This window comes from Mustela lutreola, chromosome 1, assembly GCF_030435805.1.
Source record: "Mustela lutreola isolate mMusLut2 chromosome 1, mMusLut2.pri, whole genome shotgun sequence".
Classification (NCBI taxonomy): domain Eukaryota; kingdom Metazoa; phylum Chordata; class Mammalia; order Carnivora; family Mustelidae; genus Mustela; species Mustela lutreola.
The window spans coordinates 188369451-188391271 of record NC_081290.1 but is presented as its reverse complement, the minus strand read 5'-3'; the positions used below and the strand labels follow the sequence as shown (position 1 = coordinate 188391271).

The 21821-nt window shown below is 43.5% G+C and overlaps 1 protein-coding gene across 7 annotated transcripts in view; it reads left to right on the top strand.

Moving 5' to 3' along the window:
- SIK3 (SIK family kinase 3) overlaps nucleotides 1-21821 on the top strand; it is a 248299-nt gene that overhangs the window by 188335 nt on the left and 38143 nt on the right. For all 7 annotated transcript variants that reach the window (XM_059181601.1, XM_059181603.1, XM_059181602.1 and 4 more), the window contains exons 5-6: nucleotides 10054-10178; nucleotides 10742-10865. In XM_059181601.1, the coding sequence (XP_059037584.1) occupies nucleotides 10054-10178; nucleotides 10742-10865 (249 nt within the window). The remainder of the gene's footprint in view (nucleotides 1-10053; nucleotides 10179-10741; nucleotides 10866-21821) is intronic.

Here is a 21821-nt window from a genome sequence, read left to right as displayed (position 1 = left end):
GGGCTTCAGGCCTTTCTTTGACTTCATAAGTACACTTTGAAACTATAAAGTATATATTTAACTTTTTGAATATACATCGACTCTAGTCTCTTCTTTGCCTTAAGTTTCTGTTATTTTTTTATTCTTATAGTTTACTTCTATTGAAGTTGCCTCTCTTCATTTTTTTCCTGTATGTTGCACCAGTGTCTGGTCTGGTAGTGTTCTTCCTGAGCCACGTGAGCTAAACTCGAGCTTATGATAGTGTAGTTATTTGACTTGTGTCCCTGAACTAGAATGATCCCAGGTTGACATGAGTTGAGGAAATAGAGTACCCCAGTATTCCTTAGGATGATGTTAATTCTAGAAAACTAAAAAAAGTTATTAAATACAAAGTGACTGTGGTTTTAAGAAATTGTTAGGCTCTGTCTATTCTCTGGCTCATTACTTATGGGATTTGAATAATCAGAAGGTAATAGTTAGAAAATAAAATATGTTCTAAAGTTAGGGGAGAGTTAAGATTATTTAATTGAAAGATTTGCCAAAATTATGTCAACTCTCAGTTATCCAATTTTGTCTGTTTTACTATCTGAGTGTTTTGTTTTTGGGGTTTTTTTTTTTCCCCTTTCTCCTCTTTCTTCTGGCCATCCAAGTTAGTTAGTTTCTTTCTTTCTTTCTTTCTTTCTTTCTTTCTTCCTTTCTTTTTGGTTTGCTAGTTTTATTAATAAACCTGTTTACCTGAGGTTGGTCGTATTAAAGGAAAAGAAGAGAGATCTGAATCTCCTCAATGATGTTCTTTGTTAGCAGCTCATCTTAAATTAGGGAAGATAGTAACATTATAGAAAAAAATGGATTTTTAAATTATTTATAAGTAATGTGTCTTAGTCCATTCTGGCTGCAGTAACAAAATACCACAGCCCAAGTGGCATATGAATAACAGAAATTTATTGCTCACACTTCTGAAGTGATTATATAGATCATTAAAATATTTATTCCTTTTAAATTGTATTTGACTACAACTGTAAATGTTATCATTGTATATAAAGTCTTCATAGTTTACAGTCCTTCATTTAGGATTCTGGTTGTCTTCAACAAAAACGTCATTGAGCTCTCTGTTTTTAATGAGTAGCTCTAGTTCCTGGCCTCTTAACTGTTCACAAAACGCTGCTCTGAGCTCTCAAGCATTTATTTCTTTTTTTAACCTTCTCTCTCTTTTCCTCTTTTTCTCCCTCCCTCTCTGATCTTGGTTAATCAGTGAATCATTTGTAAAATATTGAATGCCTTGTCTTTTGCCAGATGCTGTTCTAGGTGGTAAGAAATCAGTGGTGAGGAAAAACAGCCTAATCTCTATTCCTCTGAGCCCTGATGATGATGGAGCTTAGATCCCAGTGAAACTGCCCTGAATGGCAAGAAAAATAGAAATAGGGAAGAAAAAAAGATCCTATGCTCTTCTCATTTTTTTCTTTGCTTATAGTGAAATACAATATAAGTAGACAGAATTGTGCATTAATCATATATGTATATTTAATGAAAGTATACTCTAAAGCAAACACCTGTGCAGTTACCACTAGGAGCAAGAATTAGATAATTTCATCAGCCCAGACTGCACCACCCCCCATCCCTACCTCATCCTTGCTCTAAGAGCTGTCTGGATTCCTGTGTTTTACCACTTATGGTCCACAAGGTACCGTATTTATTAGAGAGAATGTGCAGTGGGCTCATCCTTCTTGTAGTTTGCCTGTTCTTGACTATGTATGAATGGAATCATACCAAATATATTAGTTTGTGCTTTACTTTACACAACAGTGTGTTTGTGAGATTTCTCCATATCTATATGGCCATGATTTATTCACTTTTATTTCTTTATTGTATTTCATGATACGAATATACCACAAGTCCTTTTTCCATTATATCTAGTAACGTATATTTGCGTTGCTTTCAATTTGGAGCTCATACCAATAGTTGCGTGAACATTCTTCAGCGTTTATCCTTGTGCAGTCTCAAGCATTCAGGAGTGTTAGTCAAGGAGCAAAGTTGCTGGGTCGTACATTATGTCTGTCTCTGGCTTTAGCCTGTAATGCCGGACTGGTGTCAGGTGTGCGTGCGCATGTCTATTCCTGCACACCCTGGCTATTATTTGTAAGTTTTACTGTTTGTAAGTTTCACAGTCTGGTAGGTGTGTGGGTGACTGTGTGGATAGGTTTTACTGTTTTAATTTTTCTAATAACGAGTTTGAACTCTTTCCCACATCTTTTGGCCTTTTTTTTGTGAAGTGTGTTTAAATAAGTCTTTTGTGCATTTTTCTGGTGGGTTGTCTTTCTTACTGATTCATAGTTTTTGTTTTTTGTTTCACTAGTAAGGATATGAGTCTTTTATTGTATGGGTTACAAATGTTTTATTTCATTTTATGCTTGCTCATTTTACTTTTTTTTTTTTAAAAGATTTTATTTATTTATTTATTTTAGTGAGCATGATCATGTGAGCCAAAAACGGGACAGAGGGAGAGGGAGAGAGAATCCCCAGCAGATTCTGAACTAAGTGTGGAGCCTGATGTGGGCTTTGATCTCACGACCCTGAGATCATGACTGGAGCTGAAACCGAGAGTCAGACGCTCAACTGACTGAGCCACCCAGACGCCCCTTTCATTTTGCTCTTTTTAAAACATCTTTCAATGAATAGATATTTTAGTATAATTTTGATGTAACCAAATTACCACTTTTTTCTTTATGATTAGTGTTTTTTTTTATTTAGAAAATCCTTCCATCTGCTGAGGCATTACAGATATTCACTTTATTTTTTAAAATTTAGTAGTTTTACCTTTTGCCTTGAGTCTGTGATCCACCTGGAATTGATTTGAGGCTTAGTGTGAGGAAGGTGTCCTATTTAATTTTTGTTCCACATGGAAAACCAGCTGTTCCTATGCCATGTGTTGAAAAATTCGGCCTTTTCTCAGTGATATATAGGTCTTACAATTCTTTCCAAAGTACTGTTTTTAAAGAAACATGCAGTATGCCTCAAGCACAGTATGACTTTGGGAATTACATAAGCAGAATGAAGTATTGAGAGTCAAGAATAAAATGAAAAACAAAATGTAATAACTAAGGAATTTGGAAGTTGTGTGAAAAGAGTTATGGGTTGTACATTTACCTCAATGTAAACCTACATAAGATGCTGAAAGCACAGTTGTGGGTGTGGGATTTGAGGGCACCCAGGCTGGCATTATGGGCTTGGCCTTGTTCTTGGAAATTTTTTTTAAAACTTCAAATATGGGCGTGTTACTTAACAAGCCTCACTTTCCCAGGCATAAAACAAAAATAATGCTCCTCTTAATGAGGTGATAAGTAACATGCCACTGTCACCCAGCTTTCAACAGAGTGTCCTTTACAAATGTCTTCTTACTTTATTCTGTATGGTCGAGAGTACGGCATAAATGGGGAAAGTGCTGCTCTGAGCGAGACCAGACGGGTCTGGTTCTAGGTCACGTCAGATACCAGACTTTGTCCAGGATTGTGCCACTTGGCTCCATGGCCGGGTGGCTCCTTTCTAGGTACCTTCAATGAATTCCCTAATAGTTGAGAACCATCATTTGTCATCAGACTTGGTAAGAAGTGCCTTACTGTGCTCACAGTATGACATCTAGGTGATTCGGAATGAATCTGGATTATGTCTGTACAACTTCACATTTCATTAAAACAAATAGAAATTCTGAGGGGAAATGATGCCGTTTCTGATCTCGAGTAACAATCTCACCATAGTTTTCATCTGTACGAAAGACGCAGGTCACAAACTACTTGGGTGACATCATATATTACTACGAACCACCCTTTCCTTCTTTCACGTGCTTTTCTCCTGCCTTAGCTTCCTCGTCGTAATGATCTTTCTCTCTGCTTTTGGCTGCATCCTCTTTCTCTTCCTGTACCCATAGAGTAGGAAGTACTTAGGAGTACCTTCTAAGCCTTAACTCCCAGCCCTCCTCTTTTCTGCACTTATTCTTCCAAAAAATTTTTACCCATTCAATACTATGACTTAGTTCCTCAGAAAATCTAACTTGAATTTCTTCTCACCTCCTTTAACTCAGGATAGAACAAAAATATATATTTTTTTCTTCCAAAACCAACTACTACTGTCTAGACTTCCATGTGCCCACGCTACCCAGATGTGCGTGGTCATACTGTCTGCTTTCGCCTCCTTTTTATCTGTGTGTTCAATCTGTCTTCAATTCCTGTCCAGTTTTTTCAAAATATTTTTTGAACTGTCTTTCTCATTTTCATTACTTCTGCGTTATCACAAGCCTTCCTGTTCACCTCACCTCTAATCTCGTCTTGCTTTCAGGTTAATTTCAGTGCCTCACCTGTCCGCTCTAAAAGCCACAGTGCCATTAAGCGTGGTCCTCAAACTGCTTCAGAAAGAGTTCCTTTTTGTTTGTTTGTTTATATTCCGATGTGTAAAGTATGTCCAGGAGATCCAGTAGGGCTGAGGCGAGGTTTGTGATCCCTCAACATTTCTAAAACTGCACTGGTGATTCTGTGTACAGACAGGATGAAAATCAGTGATTGGGAGAGAAGGGGGTGGGATGAGGGTGTTTATGATTCAACGTAAGTAATTATCAAGATAATAGTTTTTTACTTGGGTGGGGGATTCTCTGGTGCTCATTGCATTGCTGAAAATAACCATTTCTAGAAGAAAATACAGGGATGAATCTTTACAACCTTGGGTTAGGCAGTGGTTTCTCCGATATGACACCAAAAGCATAAGTGACCTTAGAAAAGGTCAGATAAACTGGACTTCATCCAAATTAAAAACTTTTGTGCACCAAAGGACACCATTAAGAGAGTGGGAGAAAATATGCAAATCGTATCAATGGACTTGCATCCAGAGAATATAGAGAATAACTCTTACAACTCAGTAATAAAAAGACAACCCAATTTAACAATGTGCAAAGGACTTGGATAGACATTTATCCAAAGAACATCTATGAATGGTCAGTAAGCACATGAAACAATGCATAACATGATTAGTCAACAGGAAAATGCAAACCAAAATCACAGTGAGATACCACATACCCCCACAGGATGGTTGTAATTAAAAAGAAAATGGCAGTAATAAGTATTGGCAAGGATGTGGAGAAATTGGAACACTTGTACATTGTTGGTAGAAATGTAAAATGTGGCAGCCACTTTGGATAAAAGTTTGGTCAGTTCCTCAAGAATTTAATCATGGAGTTACCATACCATATGAGACACACACACACACACCCGTAAGGATAGATATATATACATATGGTATAAGTCACCATATATATATATATATATATATATATATATATATATATATATACACACACACACACACACACACACACAACCCTAAGAAATGAAAACATACACTCACAAAAAACATATAAGAATGCTCATAGCAACATTATTCATGGTACTGAATAGTGGAAATTATCAACTGGTGAGTGGATAAATAAAACACAGTATAGCCATGCCATGGAATATCACTCGGTGGTGAAGAAAAGAGCAAAGCACTGATTGATGGATGATAACGCATGGATGAGCTTTGAGAGCATTATGCTAAGAAACAGAAGCCAGACACAGAGTCACGTATTATATGATCCCTTTTATAAAAAATGTCCAGCGTAAGCAGATCCGTGGAGACAGAAAGCTGATTAGTGATGGCTTGGGGCTGCACTCATTGGTGGGAGAGTTGGGGGAGAAATGAAGATTGACTGCTGATGGGTACAGGGTTCTTTTTGGGTGATGAAAATGTTCTAAAATAAATTGAGGTAATGGTTGTACAACTCTATGAAAATATTAAAAGCCACTGAACAGTACATCTTAACTGGGTCCTTTTATGGAATATGACATTTATCTCAGTGAGGCTAGAGAAGAACAGTCTGAGTAAAAACAGGCCATGTGTGGGGCAAGGGGGAGAGTGTGTCCCCACCTGCCCCTTCCCGCCTCCACAACAACCCAGCAGTGGGGAGTTACTTCCCGAAACTACCAACAGAACCCAAAACAGATTGGTTTGCGTTTCAGCTGCTTTCATTTTTTCCTTCCAGTCTTCTTAAAATGCCCCTCGAAGGTAAGCAGCCAGAAGAGTAAGGAGGAGGTGTGCTTCCCGTTCCAGTGGTTCAGTCCCTGGAGTGTGGATTAGAAGGAACTAAACTTTTAAAATGAGTTCCGGACTTAGTATGTTAATAACTTGAGGTTTCCCCACATCAGTCACTTAAATTTTCAGAAAGTAAGTTACATTATCGGCGAATGGACAGTGGGCTGGCCAGAGCTGTACCCCACAAGACACACAGCCATTCTGAGGTCACATGTGAAGCCCTGGGAGGAGGCACTAGCGGGGAAGGTGGGGCCGTAGTCGCTCTCTGTGAAGCTGTGAAGTTATAGTGATCTGTGTTGAAGCGAGGCGGGGAGGGGTGTCGTATTCCGTGAGGTTTGGTACATTAAAGAATGAACTGGGATACCCCAGGATCACTCATCGGAGGAAGCTGGCTTTAATGGGAAAAGAGGAAGTGTCCTAGCAGGCAAGGAGAGGCGGATTTTGCATAAATGTGCAGTTAGGAGTGGGAACAACATGTGGTGTGGTTACGGGGGACCCCTTGACAGGTTTGAGAGACTAGAGGATTTCTGATTGGTGTGTACTAGGAAACAAGGGCAAGCAGGTGTGTGTGTGGTGGGGCGGGGGGCGGTTGTTGTTGAATCTTGCTGAAATCTTGCTGTTGATCATCAGTGTAGCTGTTGAGCGAGCCCCCCGGGTTGCGACGCACCGCCGAAGCAGGTGCTTCCCCAGATGTGGATGCCAGCAGTTGTTGGACCTGGAGTGCATCATTCATTCTTGGGTGGTCATTTCCCATCTTAACGCCTCATAGCAATCTAAGCTTGTAGCCTCCACTGGAAATGGTTCCCTTTGAGAGTGTTTCCTTTGTAAAGATTTCCTGTTTGCTAGCTGGAATAAACACGCTCATGTCATTAAATCTGTGCCTTCCCTTCCCCAGCAGACTAAACGGGTTAAATGGTTGCTAATTGTAGGTAGAGTATCCATGGTTCGAAATGAGAAACGTCCTGTATATTTTAAAGCTGTTTATTGGGAAAATTTAAAACCTACTGCTTTTACTTAATTGGTTCGCTTGTCGTGTTGTCCATTCAAAATACAAAATACTCCATGATTCTCTCCTCTGGACTTTGCTAAGCAGTCCCACCAACGTCAGCGTGCTTTTGTTATGACAGACGCCATCTCCACGTCTCTTCCACGTGGAACAGAGGAGGGCCAGCCGCGGAAGAGGACCTGAGGAAGAAGTACACAAGCCAATTAAAACAAAACAAAACAACTAAGGGTCCTCTTTCAAGAAAATTCTCAAAGACATCTGCTTTGCTGAATCTCATTTGTTAGGATTTTTAACAACCTGTCCTCAGTCTCACAGGAGAAATATTAACAGGGTTCAGCGCATGCAGACTTTAGTAAATTAAAGATACTGGGTTTCAAAAGTTGTAGGTTCGTTGGTAGAGCTATAAGTGCAGTTGCATTCGTAGTTGACATTTAGTAGGACCCTGTTGTGTTTAAACACTAGTGGGGCGCTGGGTGGCTCAGTGGGCTAAGCCTCTGCCTTCGGCTCAGGTCATGATCTCAGGGTCCTGGGATCGAGCCCCACATCGGGCTCTCTGCTCCGCAGGGAGCCTGCTTCTTCCTCTCTCTCTGCCTGTCTCTCTGCCTACTTGTGATCTCTGTCTGTCAAATGAATAAAATCTTTAAAAATAAAATAAACACTGTTATACTGGGTAATTGGAGAGAGTGAGATTATTCTTAAGGTATTCTTAAGGAACTAGAGAGAGTGTGTGTTTTTCAGGAGCTAGAAGAATAGGATATATATAGGTGGAAATAACCAGAATAGGGGAGAAATACAAAGTAGTAGGGGAGTACAGAGAAGGTGGACGTTATCTCCTGTGGGAGGTCAAGGAAGAATTAGCAGAAGTGGTATTTATTTCCCGTTGATGAAAGAGAATATTTGATTTCTTATGGGAGTAGCTATAAATGTTTCTAATGGTGGCTCTGACCTCTAAGCCCCCTGTGATCATTATGTTAATTTTAGAACTGTAGGCGGGAGGGCTAAGAGGTAGAGACTCTAGCCAGTGGCTGGCTGGCTGCCTTTATAAGGATGAGAAGGCTCTGGGAGCCAGAAAGTGACAGGAGGCTTGGCCTGTTTTTATTGCCATTTCGTTCAGTGACCCTTTCTTGAGTCCTGCTGTGTGTGAAAGCACTGCATGGAAACGGGTAAATCCAGCTGTCATCCCCCCATTTACTCACTATTGGAGGGGCATAAACACATAATACAACTAAGCATAAGATAAGGCAGAGTAATTGGGACCTGGAGGTATAACGAAGGACTATGGAAGCACAGAGGAGGAAATCACTGACACAGTCTTCTGTGATGGAAATCAGTTAAGGCTTCATACAGGAAGTAATATTTGACTGGGCCTTGGAAATGCGAGATCTTTCAAATGTAGGAAATAAAGCAAAAGGCATGGCACAGAGAGGAAGTAGCCAAAGGAAGGCACATGAACACAGGATGTGAGTAGTCTAGCCATACTTGAATGGCCAGGAGAAGTTGGAAAGGTGGACGGGGCTTGAAGAATAAGGCTCAGAGGGTTAGACTCTTTTGTGAGCAGACAGCAGCCCCCTGTGTTTTTGAGTGAGGAGTTGACACAACATGATTTACGTGACTGTCCCCGCACTGTGAATGGGTGGCCTAGAGGGAAATGAATTGATGGTAGTGAGCCATGCGTAAGCCTCGATCAGAGAGAACACGAGTGTGAGCTGAGCTGGTAGGAATGGACATGGATTCAGGACACTCCGTGGTAGAAGTATAAACTGTAATAAAACCAAAAGTTTTATTACAGTTCGGAGGGAGAAGGGAGACTCCAGGCTCCCCGGAGCTGGGATGGCAGTGCCATCAACGAACATTCATGGGAACGTGAGGAGGAGAACAGATTGGTTTTTGGAAGGTGGTGAGTAGGGGCTCTTTCTTCCCAGGTGTATTAGAGGTTCATATCAGGAATCTAAGAGAGTACCAGGACCAGAGATAGAAACTTCAAGAATTTCTACCAAACAAATGATAATGGAAGCTATGGGACCAGAAGAGGCAGCCTTAGCGAGGAGAGAGAGACAAAATCAGCACAGGCCTTACAAGAACACACGTGCTGTGGAAGGAAGAAAGGAATAAAACGAGCATGTGGAGACGGGCTTGTCCAGGGGAGTAAGACTGCAGAGGGGGGAGTAGGGAGGCGCTGGGCATTTTCAGGCACTATTACCTCAGGGAATGTGGTAGGCCTAGGGCTGGGGAGAGTAGGCTGGCTCCCAGAAGAGTCGTTCTTGTAAATATATACACAAAAGTATTCAGAAGTCAGTGGCTCTCTGTCCTTTGGCCTGCCATCTTTGCTCATTTCCTGAGCATTCTACTCCGCGTCTCACCTCTCCTGTCTCCCATCGGCTCCTAAAACCGCGGAAGGGGAAGAGAAGTAGGGGGGACGCTGAAGCACAAAGGGCCTTGGAGTTCAACAGCAAATGTTCCTGTTTCAATGTGTAAATAAGTTGCCTAATCTTACTTTTGAATAAGCCACCTTAATGATAATAGCATCACTTTTATCTAAATTTTCAAGTCTGTGTGTCTCTAGTGTTCATAAATGTGTTTGTCATAAGAAGTAAAAATAATAGGAAGAGTCTGGCTCCAGGTGAGTGGGTTTACAGGTGTCACTGATTCTGACGCGGCCTTAACATCAGTCACTTCCCGATGTCACTTTTGTTCTGAAGGCAATAGGCGTGTCGGCCGCCTTCGTGCAGCTTTCTGAGGGCAGCAGCGCTGGTTCTGCTCACGCAGGCCTGTTGCATGTCCTTCAGCTAGCCGGGGTCTTCGGCGTCTGCAGCTCCCTTTCACCAGTGTGTCGAGTTCCAGTGGCTGGTTGGAGGATTTCTAAATGGTCCCTCTTCCCATTGGATCCTCACATTCAATGCGCCTTTATTCGGTGACTAGAAGCTAATAACGTGAGTTGTGTCCATGTGTCTTTCTAGATTTTGGCTTCAGTAACCTGTTCACTCCCGGGCAGCTGCTGAAGACGTGGTGCGGCAGCCCCCCCTACGCGGCGCCCGAGCTCTTCGAGGGAAAGGAGTATGACGGGCCCAAAGTGGACATCTGGGTAAGTACTGCCCTCCCCGAGCCCCCCGGCTGGTGGTTCTCCTTCACTGGGAACAGCCGCTGTCACCCTGGGGAACCACGAAGCCTGCACACGAATCGAGACCTCGACCCCTGTGCTTTGAGTTCCCAGTTCCTCGCACAGTCTTTCCTCCAGCTCTTGTCTTACGGACCGAGACGAGCTGCAGATGTCAAAATCCCCCTTTTGCATCTGCAAAAAAAAAAAAAAAAAAAAAGCCCAAGAGCAAGCTTGGGTGGGTGCCCTTGCCAAGAACAGAGATTCTTTCTGTCGTTGCCACTTGCCTTCTCCCTCAAGGCTGAGTGCGGAGAGAAATTCTAGATATGTTACCCCAAATTAATGTCTGGATGCAAAGAAGAATGTTAACTATCCAAAGATGATTGGCCTGGCCTTGACAATGCCTCATATTATTTCTTACAAAGAAAGAAGAAAAAGTTTGTTCCATCATCTTGTGCATGACTCACCACCATCTTCATACACATACTATAATGGCCTCTTTTGTTTCCTCTGATGCAATTAATTGTGTGTACTCTCTGTTTGGGATGCAGAGCCTTGGAGTCGTCCTCTATGTGCTTGTGTGTGGTGCCCTGCCCTTTGATGGGAGCACACTGCAGAATCTGCGGGCCCGGGTGTTGAGTGGAAAGTTCCGCATCCCATTTTTTATGTCCACAGGTAAGGGAGTTACCAGCACGTAGCAGGGACGGGGTCACAGAGAGTTAGACATGCTAAGTCCTCGCAGGAATTGGGTGACAGAGTATGAACGGCCCATTCAACAGCTTTTCTTAGCGCCAGTGAGCTGAACCAGCGCCTCTGGAAGCAGGGCCCTCTAACATGGCGTACAGCCTGTGGTGTCCGGCAGCCCTGCCTGAGGTGGCCTGAGTTTGGCCCTGGTGCCGCCTACAGCTGCTTGTGTCACGTGGCTGGCTGACTGCTAAGTCTGCCTGAGCTTTGGTTTCCTTATCTGTAAGTGGCTGGCAGTTGGGTGAAGGCGTTACTGTGAAAACTGAACTAAATAGTTTGTGAAAAGAGTCGACAGGCCTATCACGTAGTCGCAAGGCAACAAACAATCCTGCTTCACCCCTGCCCTTCACCCCACTCCCACTCTTTTTCATGGGACTATTTCCATTTATGGGGGCCCCGCCGAACTGTGGCCATCAATGCCCAGGATGGAGCAGGCTTTGCTTCTCAGTCTTGGTACCACCACATTTCCCACTTCCATGACATGTATCCCCCAGACTCAAATAAAAAAGTGGTTTTCAGATGGGTGGTCAGTAACCCTCGGAAAGCTGTAACCCTCCAGACACCAGCTACCCAGAACCTACAGTGTTTCCTCACCATTGCTGTGAGAAAGGAACAGCCCAGAGACCGTGCTGGAAGCCGTCTAGTTCATTCTGCCTCGACATGTTTTCAGGTTTAAGGAACGACACACGGAGTGTATGACCCATGTTGGCGACAGTATTAGCACAGGGGAACTGCCTTTTAAAGTAAATAGGGGAAACTTTTTCTAGATTTCACTTTAAGTCTCCTTAGCTTTAATGGCTATGGTCTCCTTAGCTTTAATGGCTTCATAGCGTGTCTGATAATGGTAAGTCCTGTGAGAAAAATAAAATAGAGAAGGGGGTCAGGGCTGGTGGGCAGGAGGTTATTTGAAAAGGTAGAGGAGGTGAGGGAATAAGCCAGGCAGCCTGAGGGCGAGCTTTCCAGCCAGGGGGAGCACCCAGGGCAGAGGCCCCTGGGAGGGAGTGTGCTGCAGTGTTCAAGAATCAGGCCCGGGCCTCTGCGCTTGAAAGGCGTGACAGGGACAAGAGCGGTGAGGTCAAAGAGGCGAGAGAGAACGTGCTTTTAGTCAATGGAAAGACCTGAGTTTTTACTTGGAACCAAATACAAAGGATCAAATGGTATTGACAGAAGAATGATACAATCTGACTTTGGTTTTTTCCTAACTTTTATTATCAAAATTTTCAAACACACAAAATAAGTCCAAAGTGTGTGACTGTGATTGTTCTTTGTTTTGTTTTTTAATCATTTTGGCTGCTCTGCTGGTTAAAAGGGTTAGGGGCTAAAGGAAGGGAGACTTGGGCAGTCATCTGGTGGCTCGTTCCCAGACTGCATGTGGAGGTGGAGACGGTGAGAAGTGGTCTGAGTGGAGAGATACTCCACGCTGTGTGGCAGGCACCGTTCAAAGCAGTTTATAAACACTGACTCATTTCGTTATTACAGCAACCCTGTGAGATACAGAAGTCTGTCACCCCCATGTTACAAGTGATAAAACTGAAGCCAGGACGTGGTTAGCGATTTTCCCAAGATAGCACAGCTACAAAGTGGCTAAACTAGAATTTGAACCTAGCCAGTCTGGTTCCAAGAGCATTCATGCTGGATTTGACATGGAAGGAGTCACTAAAGTAGCTTAAGCAGCTGGAGGGAAGGGCTTACTGCTGACTGAGATGAGGGTGACTAGGGAAGGATACTGAATTTTGGCGCGATGTTTTAGATCGTGTCGTCTGAGACACATGTTACACCTGTAGGCTGAGATCTGGTGTAGCCTGTTGAATATAGGGCTGTGTAGCTTAGCTGAAAGTCGTGGACCAGGGATGTCCATCTGTGACTCATCGGTGTATCGGTAATGTTTAGAGCTATGAGATGGGATCGCTTTGTAGGTAGTGGTTATAGAGAAGGGGTCCAGGGGCTCATCTCTGGACCATTCTAATGGTCAGAGATCAGGAAGATGAAAAGGGATCGGCATGGGAATCACCAGCGAGGTAAGCCAGAGGGGCTGCTGTCCTAGAACAAAGGAATGTATTTCAAGGAGAGGGAAGGAGGAACTCTGCCAGGTGCTGCTGACAGGTGGGAGGAGATGAGAGGGAGTGGAACATTGGATTTGGGAAGGTGGAGATCAGCACCGGCATTCACTGGAGGACAGCTTCCGTGGAGGGGCAGGAACACAAACCTAACTATGTGGCCACAACAGAAAGGGACTGGAGGGCAAATGGCGGAAAGAAGTAGACAAAGCTTTTCCCAATTTTACTATAAAAGGCAGCAGAGATAGGCTCCAGCAGCATGCTTTGGCCAGTCATGCGTGATCCCGTCATCATCAGCCCGGTGTCCTCGGTCCTTATCTGCGTGTCTGCCCAGCGGACTTACGTTCTTTCTTTTTTAAAAATAAACTTTACTTTTTAGGGCACTTTTAGGTTCACAGCAAAAGCGAACAGAAAGTGCAGCCAGATCCCATATACCCATGTTCCCTCGCAGCCTTCCCCACGATCGGTGTCCTTCCTGTACCAACGTAGCACATCTGTTCCAGTCAGTCATCCTGCATCAACACCGCATCGGATTATCATCTAAAGTCTGTAGTTTACATCAGTGCTCACCCGTGGTGTCCACTGTGTGGATTTGCACAAACATATGATGACAGATAGCCACCATTACACTCTGATACAGAGCGGTTTTACTGCCCGAAGAATCCTCTGTGCCTTTTGGCCCCCTCCCCAACCTCTGGTAACCACTGATCATTTTACTGTGTCCCTAGGTTGCCTTTTCTAGAACATCATGTATAGTACTTGGAATTCCACAGTATGTGGTCTTCTTTCACGCAGGAATACGTACCTAGGGTTCCTCTCTGGCTTTTCAGGGCTTGATCACCTTTTCTTTTCAATGCCAAATAACATTCTTTTTGTGGATTTACCCCATTTATCCGTTTACTTGCCAGGCACCATGGTTGTTTCCATGTTTGGGCAGCGATGAATAGAACTGCTGTAAACTGTGTGCAGGTTCTGGTGTGGACCGAAGCTTTCAACTCTTTGATAGGCAGATACGAGGAAGTGTGATTGCCGGATAGAAAGGAGGAATATGTTTAGTTTTTTAAGAAACCGCCAAGCCACCTTCCAGGGTAGCTGCCTCATTTTGCATTCCCACTCTGGTGAGTGAGCGTCCCCCTGGCTCCGCAACCTGCCCAGCAGGCTGTGCTGTCCACGCTCTGGAGTTTTGCCGCGCTAACGGACAGATGCATGGTGGTTGCCTGTGATTTTAATTTGCAATTCCCTGATGATGTATGATGATGAACGTCTTTTCATAATGCGTATTTGCCATCTGTCGTCTTTGGTGACTTGTCTGTCCAAGTGTTTGGCCCATTTTTAAAGAAGGTTGTGTGTTTTCTTATCCTTGAATCACTCCCTACTTGCTGAAACACTTTTTTCTCACTGCTTCTCAGATACCACATTCTCTCGTTTTCCTCCTGTCTCTCTGGATTCACCTTCTCCTTCATCTGTGCCAGATTTCTCTTCCTCTGTTCATCTTTTAAGTCTTTTCTTCTTTCTACGTTCTTTCTGAGCCATCTTACCTGCCATGGCTTCTGGGAGGACTGTGATGCTCCGCCCCTTGTTAACGCCCAGTCGGCTCTCGGGCCCAGACCTCTCCTCTGGGCTGGAAGGGTGACCTGTCCCGCCCATTGCTACTGATCAACGTCACTTTTACATTTTGAATTCACATCAATAGAAACATTTCAAACCTGGCTTGAACTCCCCCCATCCCTATCCTTGGTTGCCTATCCTAGTGAATGGTGGGTGTTGCCACCCGAGCAAGGCAGAAACTAGCCTGATTCCTCCCCTTCTCTCACCACTGTCACAGCTGACCAGTTACCAAATTCTGTCTGTTCAGCCCTCCTTTCCTGTGACCACTTCCTTAGGGCTTCTTGCCCAGATGAGAAATAGCCAACTAATGGCTCCCGTCCTGTCCCTCCCTGCTCCATCCTCCACATGCTGCCTGAGGACTCTTTCTGAAACAGACATGTAAAAACAACACACACACACACACACACAGATCTGGTCATAGCATTTTCCAGCTTAAACTTTTCAGTGCTTTGCCCCCGAAATGGTTTGCCTCTAGGCTAAAGTTCACTCCTCAATGTCGCAGAGGCACTGACTTTCAAACATTTTGACCCTGATCGTAGTAAACAATATCTTTTATACTGTGACCTGGAACATGCGTATACCCATACTCCTGAACGGAAGTTGCTTTCCAGAAGCAAAACTTGCCTTTCTATGTGCAGTACACTCCAATATATTTTATTCTATTACATTAAAAACTGTTGATTATAACTTACTAGATTGATGTCATGACTGTTGTTTGAAAAACAGGGGTCTAGAAATGCCTTGTGATCCGATGCCTGCCAGTCTCTGTGTCTCAGCCCCCACTGTACACCTAGTCAGCCTGACTTCCCTCCAGTTCCCTGAACTGGTGATGTTCCGTGGAGCATTTCCCTCTGCCCGGAATACTTCTTCCTCCCCCAACCCGACTCCACCCACTCCTGTATTCTAGAGTAAGAAATCAGATGTGCTAGAAAAAGAATTGAGATAATTTCCACCAGTCTTCAGATCTCTGGGTTTGGTTTTGTTTTGTTTTAAATCATGGGACTTACCAAACTTTTTATTGTAATTACTTCTTTTATTGTACATCTTCGGCACCAGACTGAGCTTAGAGAAAATATAGATGAAGCATGTTTTTTCACAGTTGTCTAGAGCCTAGCGTAGTATCTGGCATGTAGCAGGACTTAGTAAATAGTGAGTAGATAGTAAATAGAATCCTATTTAAAACCCTCCAATGGCTTGCTTTTCCACTTAGAATCAAGTTCAAAAAAGCCATTATCATGGTGGCCAACAAGGCCCAGCGGTGACTGGCCGCCTCTTTCACATCATTTCCTGCTGCCGTGGACACAGGTTCTGAGGTTACAGAGGCATCCTTGCCATCTCTCAGACTAGCCAGGCACACACGTTCCCGGTCCCTCAAGTATCCACATGGCTTGCTTCCTTGTGTCACTTGAAGTTTCTGCTTCCAAGCCTCCTCAGAGAGCCCTTTCTCTTTCCAGAACTCTGCTTCAGTTCTTACGTACCTGTACCACTGCCTGACCTCATCCGTGGATCGCGTCCCTATTTGCTATCCCACTGCCTCTTGACAGCATAAGCTTGTTTCTGTTCACTGATGTGTTTATTGTATTTATTTCCAGGGATTGGGACAGTGCCAACAGTAGGGACAGTAGGCACTCAGGAAGTGTTCGGTAAATGAATGAATGAAGGCCTGCGCAGGTTCATTAAAGTGCTATCGAAACTCCTCCAGAATGTACACTGGCATTCAAATAATATCAGTAACAGCGATCGATATTTCTTTAGGACTTTCAAATTGACACAATATTTCCTATACTTGGGCTAATTTGAGCTGGATAACTGTACACTGGAACTGATATTGATACATACTATTTTAGCATTGTGCTAATGAAGTTTAAAGAAATTGCTTGGTCTGCCCAAAGCCACACAGATAATAAATGACTAACCTCGTCCTTTATTCAGTTTTGTTTGATGACACCACACTGTTGCAAAGAAAGAGCAAGATAAACAAACCACTTCCTCTGCTTTTCCAGTGTCCACAGTACTTCCTGTGAGCAACTTGGATTCCCTCCGCCCTCCACCCCCGTCCCCTTGCATTCCGGCAAAAGATTGGTACTCTAGCCTTGTCAGAACGGCTTCAGATAGTGGATGCTGGTAAAAAAAGTTTATCGTGCTGCCAGCCACATTTGCCTGTTAGTGCCTAGAAATAAATTATATAGCATTTTAACTACTTAGAACTAATATTTGTAATATAAGTTGACTTGAAAGTTTAAAGACTCACATGGGCGCCTGGGTGGCTCAGTAGGTTAAGCCGCTGCCTTCGGCTCAGGTCATGATCTCGGGGTCCCAGGAGCGAGTCCCACATCGGGCTCTCTATTCAGCAGGGAGCCTGCTTCCTCCTCTCTCTCTCTCTGTCTCTCTGCCTACTTGTGATCTCTGTCAGATAAATAAATAAAATCTTAAAAAAAAAAAAATAAAGACTCACAGACTGTCAATATTATTACCCTAAATGTGTGGTTACTTTTTAATCCTAGACAAGTAATTCCATAAGTAGGAATAAACGTTTTCATAAAATTAAGGCCAGAAAATGAGAAACAACCCAGTCTAGGAAATGAGTAGACGGTTTTGTATTAGCATTCTGAGCCCTCCTGCCCTCAGGGACACACACAGGCTTGGCCTTGCCTAACACTATAGGCCTAAGTCCAAGGCCCAGCAGGCCATGCCGTCAAAAGGCCAAGGCATAGGAGCCAATGAACTCGTAAGGCTGCTTAGTCTCTTCTTAGCTCGGACATCGTAGTACCATGAAGTTTCACGTGAAGGCAACCTACAGTCTGTCCCTGAGTGCCTTTCCTCCTTACATCTCTGGCTTCTGGGCACAGTGGCACCTCCCCAGAGCTCTGAGGCCAGCGCCCGTCGGCTCTGCTTCCTATGCTGTCGGAGACACCGCGATAAAGGAAAGTCCTAAAGGGCAAGAGCCTTTCTTTTCTCAGACTGTTGTCACAGACTTGAGCTGAGTTGATCCGTTTTTCTGCCTTAAGGATTTAGATGCTCCCGCAGAGCTGCTGTTCTCTAAATTAGCACTTGGGGCCAAGTGCAGAAGGCCGCATCATCTAGCTGCCTCTAGCAGAGCTGAATTCCAGAATATCTGCAGCTGTGTGCGTCCGTGCTACCAGATGTACACAGTTAGTTCAGGAATTCTAAGCGTCTCTTTATTGTCAGTAATGTGTGGAATGAGGTGTTCTCGCAACCAATGGGTAGCTCTGTGCCTGGGCCTGGGTGACTGATGCAGGTGTCCTTCCATGGGCGTCTCGAGATCTACTACAGTCCTGGCTTCCCAGTTGGAAGATAGCCATATACATGTAAAAGAGGATTTATTCGAGGCTGAATGATTGTGTACCACCCGGTTTAATGATGGATACGTCTTCCCTTCTCCCCTGGAAGAGAAGCTTCTTTATATCAGAACGGTGTTCTGTACATCTCATCTCCCATAAAACCTGACAGCACCTGCTATAGTATAAACATTCAGTAACTATTTCTTAGTGAAAAACTGAATTGTCACCACTTACCTCTAAACTCTTATGTCAGACTCTTGGGTCTTATTACTAAACAGGTAATTCACTGATGATCCCAATTATTCTCTGGTTTTATGTGCTTTTGTTATATAGGTTGTTAAGTGAGTGACCAGGTCATGTGACCCCTAGTCTTAAAAAGGTTTTGATCTATTATGGATTTGGCTTTCTGTGTCTCAAGGAAATAAGTTTAGTCCAGACCAGTGTAGTTGGATTAAAATTCTGAGAGCATCCTGGACAGTGGTCAGGTAAAAACCTTGAACCTAAATTACAGAAGAATTGAAAGTTGAAACTTGCTGGTTTTCGAGCTGTTACAGACGACGAGACCCTGCCTGACCACGTGTGTTGGCAGGAGCTTTCTTCGAATCCCCTCCACTGAAAGAAGCCAACAACTTAAATTTTTTGAGCACCAAATTCATTAACTACCAGTGTATTTTTAAAATTATTTTAAAAAAATGTTTTATTATGTTATGTTAGTCACCCTACGGTATGTTCATTTTTGATGTAGTGTCCCATGATGTGTTGTTTGTGTATAACACCCAGTGCAATATAGTATATTTTTTATTATGCAGAGGCCTACTTCTTAAAGCCTAGTTGGTCTTATTCACTTACCAATTATACTCTGTGCTAGTGAATATTGTAAGATCAGTCATTCATTTAACTGAAGGGAAATTAATTTAAAGTGGAAAAACTGCCATGCCAGTGAGTGCAGAGAGATCTCTTGTGGACAATATTTTTGAGTCCTTATTGATCAGACTTCATTGTGCCTTAATTAATTGTAATACTGCATAAGCGTTTTATCCCTGGGAACGCAAGGCCCAGGCTTCCATAATGCAGCTGATGGAGACTGCCGTGCGGCTCCTGCCAAAAACCTTGTACTTCAATGCGAGCGGCTCTGACCTGATTGGCTTACTCCTCGAGAACCACACAACATCTCTCTTGGCTAAAAGCACTTACCGTAGAGGGGATGGGACAGGAGATTAAAGGTGCTCCCCTGCCAGCGTCCAGATACTAAGGGGCTCAGCGCCCTGAAAGCAGTTCTCTCACACATTTTGGGGTGTACTCTGCCACTAGTGGGAAACCCATGTAGTGCTTTTGTGTTAGTGAATGAAGAAATCACAGGTGATATCAGGAAAGAGACAGGATCTGCCTTAGGGGTATGCAGGCCACCTCTGATTTTACCTAATGTGGTGGGGAACTGCCTTACTGCTTCTTGCCCCTTGCAAGCAGACTGTCTCCAAGCTTACGGCAGCCCTACGGGGGAAAATCGAGAGGGGAAGAAAGTTCTAAGTGGGAGGACTCCAGAGCTTTGGATAGTACTTGACGTTCAGTGAATACTTTCTGTGGACCAGGCGCGGTTGCAGTAGCTGGTTCTGTGTTTGGAACCACCTTATGAAATAGGTGACTCGTGATCTGACAGACGAGAAAATCAAGGTGTGGTAGGATGGAGTGATGGACCCTGAATCCCACGGCTAGGAAGTGGCAGGGCTGAGACCTGAACACCAGCCACCTGGCTTCAGAAACCACCTAACTATCTCTGATCATGTTTTAATTCTCAAGAAGTACATATCTGCCAAGGTATTCCAAGGATCAAGAGAGTCCTGGAATAAGTATCTTTGTCCATCTACATCAATTACATATGGAAAAAAGAGAACCAACACTCTGTATTGGACTCGGGGGTAAAATTAAGCCAGAATTCTGTTCAACTCTAAGGATTGATATTAGGACTTAAAGCCATACTTGAATACTATTAGGGCGGTATAGGCAACAACATTTTTTTTTTTTAAATGCAAACCTCAAATTGGACAGCCTCCAGTAGAACACCGTAGCCTGCCAGGGACTCTTCCCAGTGGGGCCTGGAGGTCAGTGTCGGTCTCCCAGCCTTTAAGCCTGCGTCTCCGGATCTCTGGATCTCAATTCCGAAGCATCACAGCCACCTAGGAAAACTAGAAAATAAGGAACATTCAAGAAATAGGGGTTATTTTTCTAATAAATGGAGAGAAATGGCCAAATGCTTGTTTTCTTCTGAGTCTGCCGAAGGCTGATAAACTGCAAAAACCAAAGAGAAAAGTCTCTCAGCCTAAGTTTATTCATCCCCCCAAGAAGATTTGCTCAGCAGCCCCATTTTTGTTTTTTATTTTATTTTTTTTAAAGATTTTACTTATTTATTTGACAGAGAGAGATCACAAGTAGGCAGAGAGGCAGGCAGAGAGAGAGAGAGAGAGGGAAGCAGGCTCCCTGCTGAGCAGAGAGCCCGATGCAGGACTTGATCCCAGGACCCTGAGATCATGACCTGAGCCAAAGGCAGCGGCTTAACCCACTGAGCCACCCAGGTGCCCCAGCAGCCCCATTTTTATTTGCTCAGTTGTGCCAAGCCACCTTCCCTTGGCCTCTGTGTTGAGACACAGGAAGTGTCTCACAGGGTTTAGTTATAAGGCACTTTATTTTTATTCCAGAGCATTCTGATAATAATTTGCAGAAACCAGTGCTGTTGGGATTGGTATTTAAGTCAAGAACTCTCCATTTTTCTTGTCTGATCTCTTACTGTCGGACCATATTTTTAGGAATTTTATGGACTACTTCAATACTGGGACTCCAGGTTTTCTTTCCCCTAAAGAACTGAAAGCAGATGATTGCAGAACAAGATTTTTTTTCCCCTGTGCCACTCCAGCACAGGAGGAGCTGATCTCAGTGCTTGTTCTTTATGAGTCAAATCTTACTACAGCCAGCACTATTGTAGATTAAGTTCCATTATATCGAATTCAGAGATTATGTATTTTCTTTAGTTGTCTAAAACTGGTTTTGGCTAGTACTTTAAATAAACACCCTTAACTAACTTGCAAGTTGGGAATGTGTATATATTTCTTTTGTGACAGTAACGTATCGAAATTAACTTTATAGAGTACAAGTCTTCAATCCCTATAGCATCATTGTTCCAGGGATATCCAATATAACAAAATTTCATTACAACAACAAAACTCCTCTGATTTTCTATGATTGTATTTAACATTTACGCAATCTCCGAATGCATCTGTAGATCTCAGCACATTCAGTGTACGTTATTTATACATAGAAATGTCTTATTTCAAGACCATTTGTCTACTTCGTTTAGATTTTAAAATAGTCACTATGTAAAGAGGTTTGTTTGACCTTAGCTGACAGCTGACAATGACAGGGTTTCCTTGGGCATATTAAAAAACATTATTACTGGGGCTGAGTCTGCAGACAGAGTGAGGGTGCTTTAACTCTGGCCACTTTCTTACCAAAAGAGGAGGTCTTGGCAGTAACCCCAATGATGTGTTTTTGACGGACTTTTTAATTATTTCTGTAGGATCATTATGTTGCAAAGATGGTCACACTATTTTAACCATGATTATGATAGGACAAGGACACTGTGGCAGATTTTATTTTCTTTCCACTAAGAAGTGCAGCATATTTGGTGCCTGGTTTTCCTTTTGGGAAAAGGGAGATAGCATTAGGGAGGAGCTATGAGACACAAACGGTCATAAGCCAGCATAGAGGGCAAGGGCACAGACTCGTATCCGCCCCATTCCACTCCACCCAGAGACTGTCACTGTAGAGCATTCATCTGTCATCTGCTCTCACAGTGTCTGTTCCCCCCTAGGCCTAAGCTAGGCAAGGGGAATGAATAACAGAATCCAGCAGTATATCCCATAGTATTC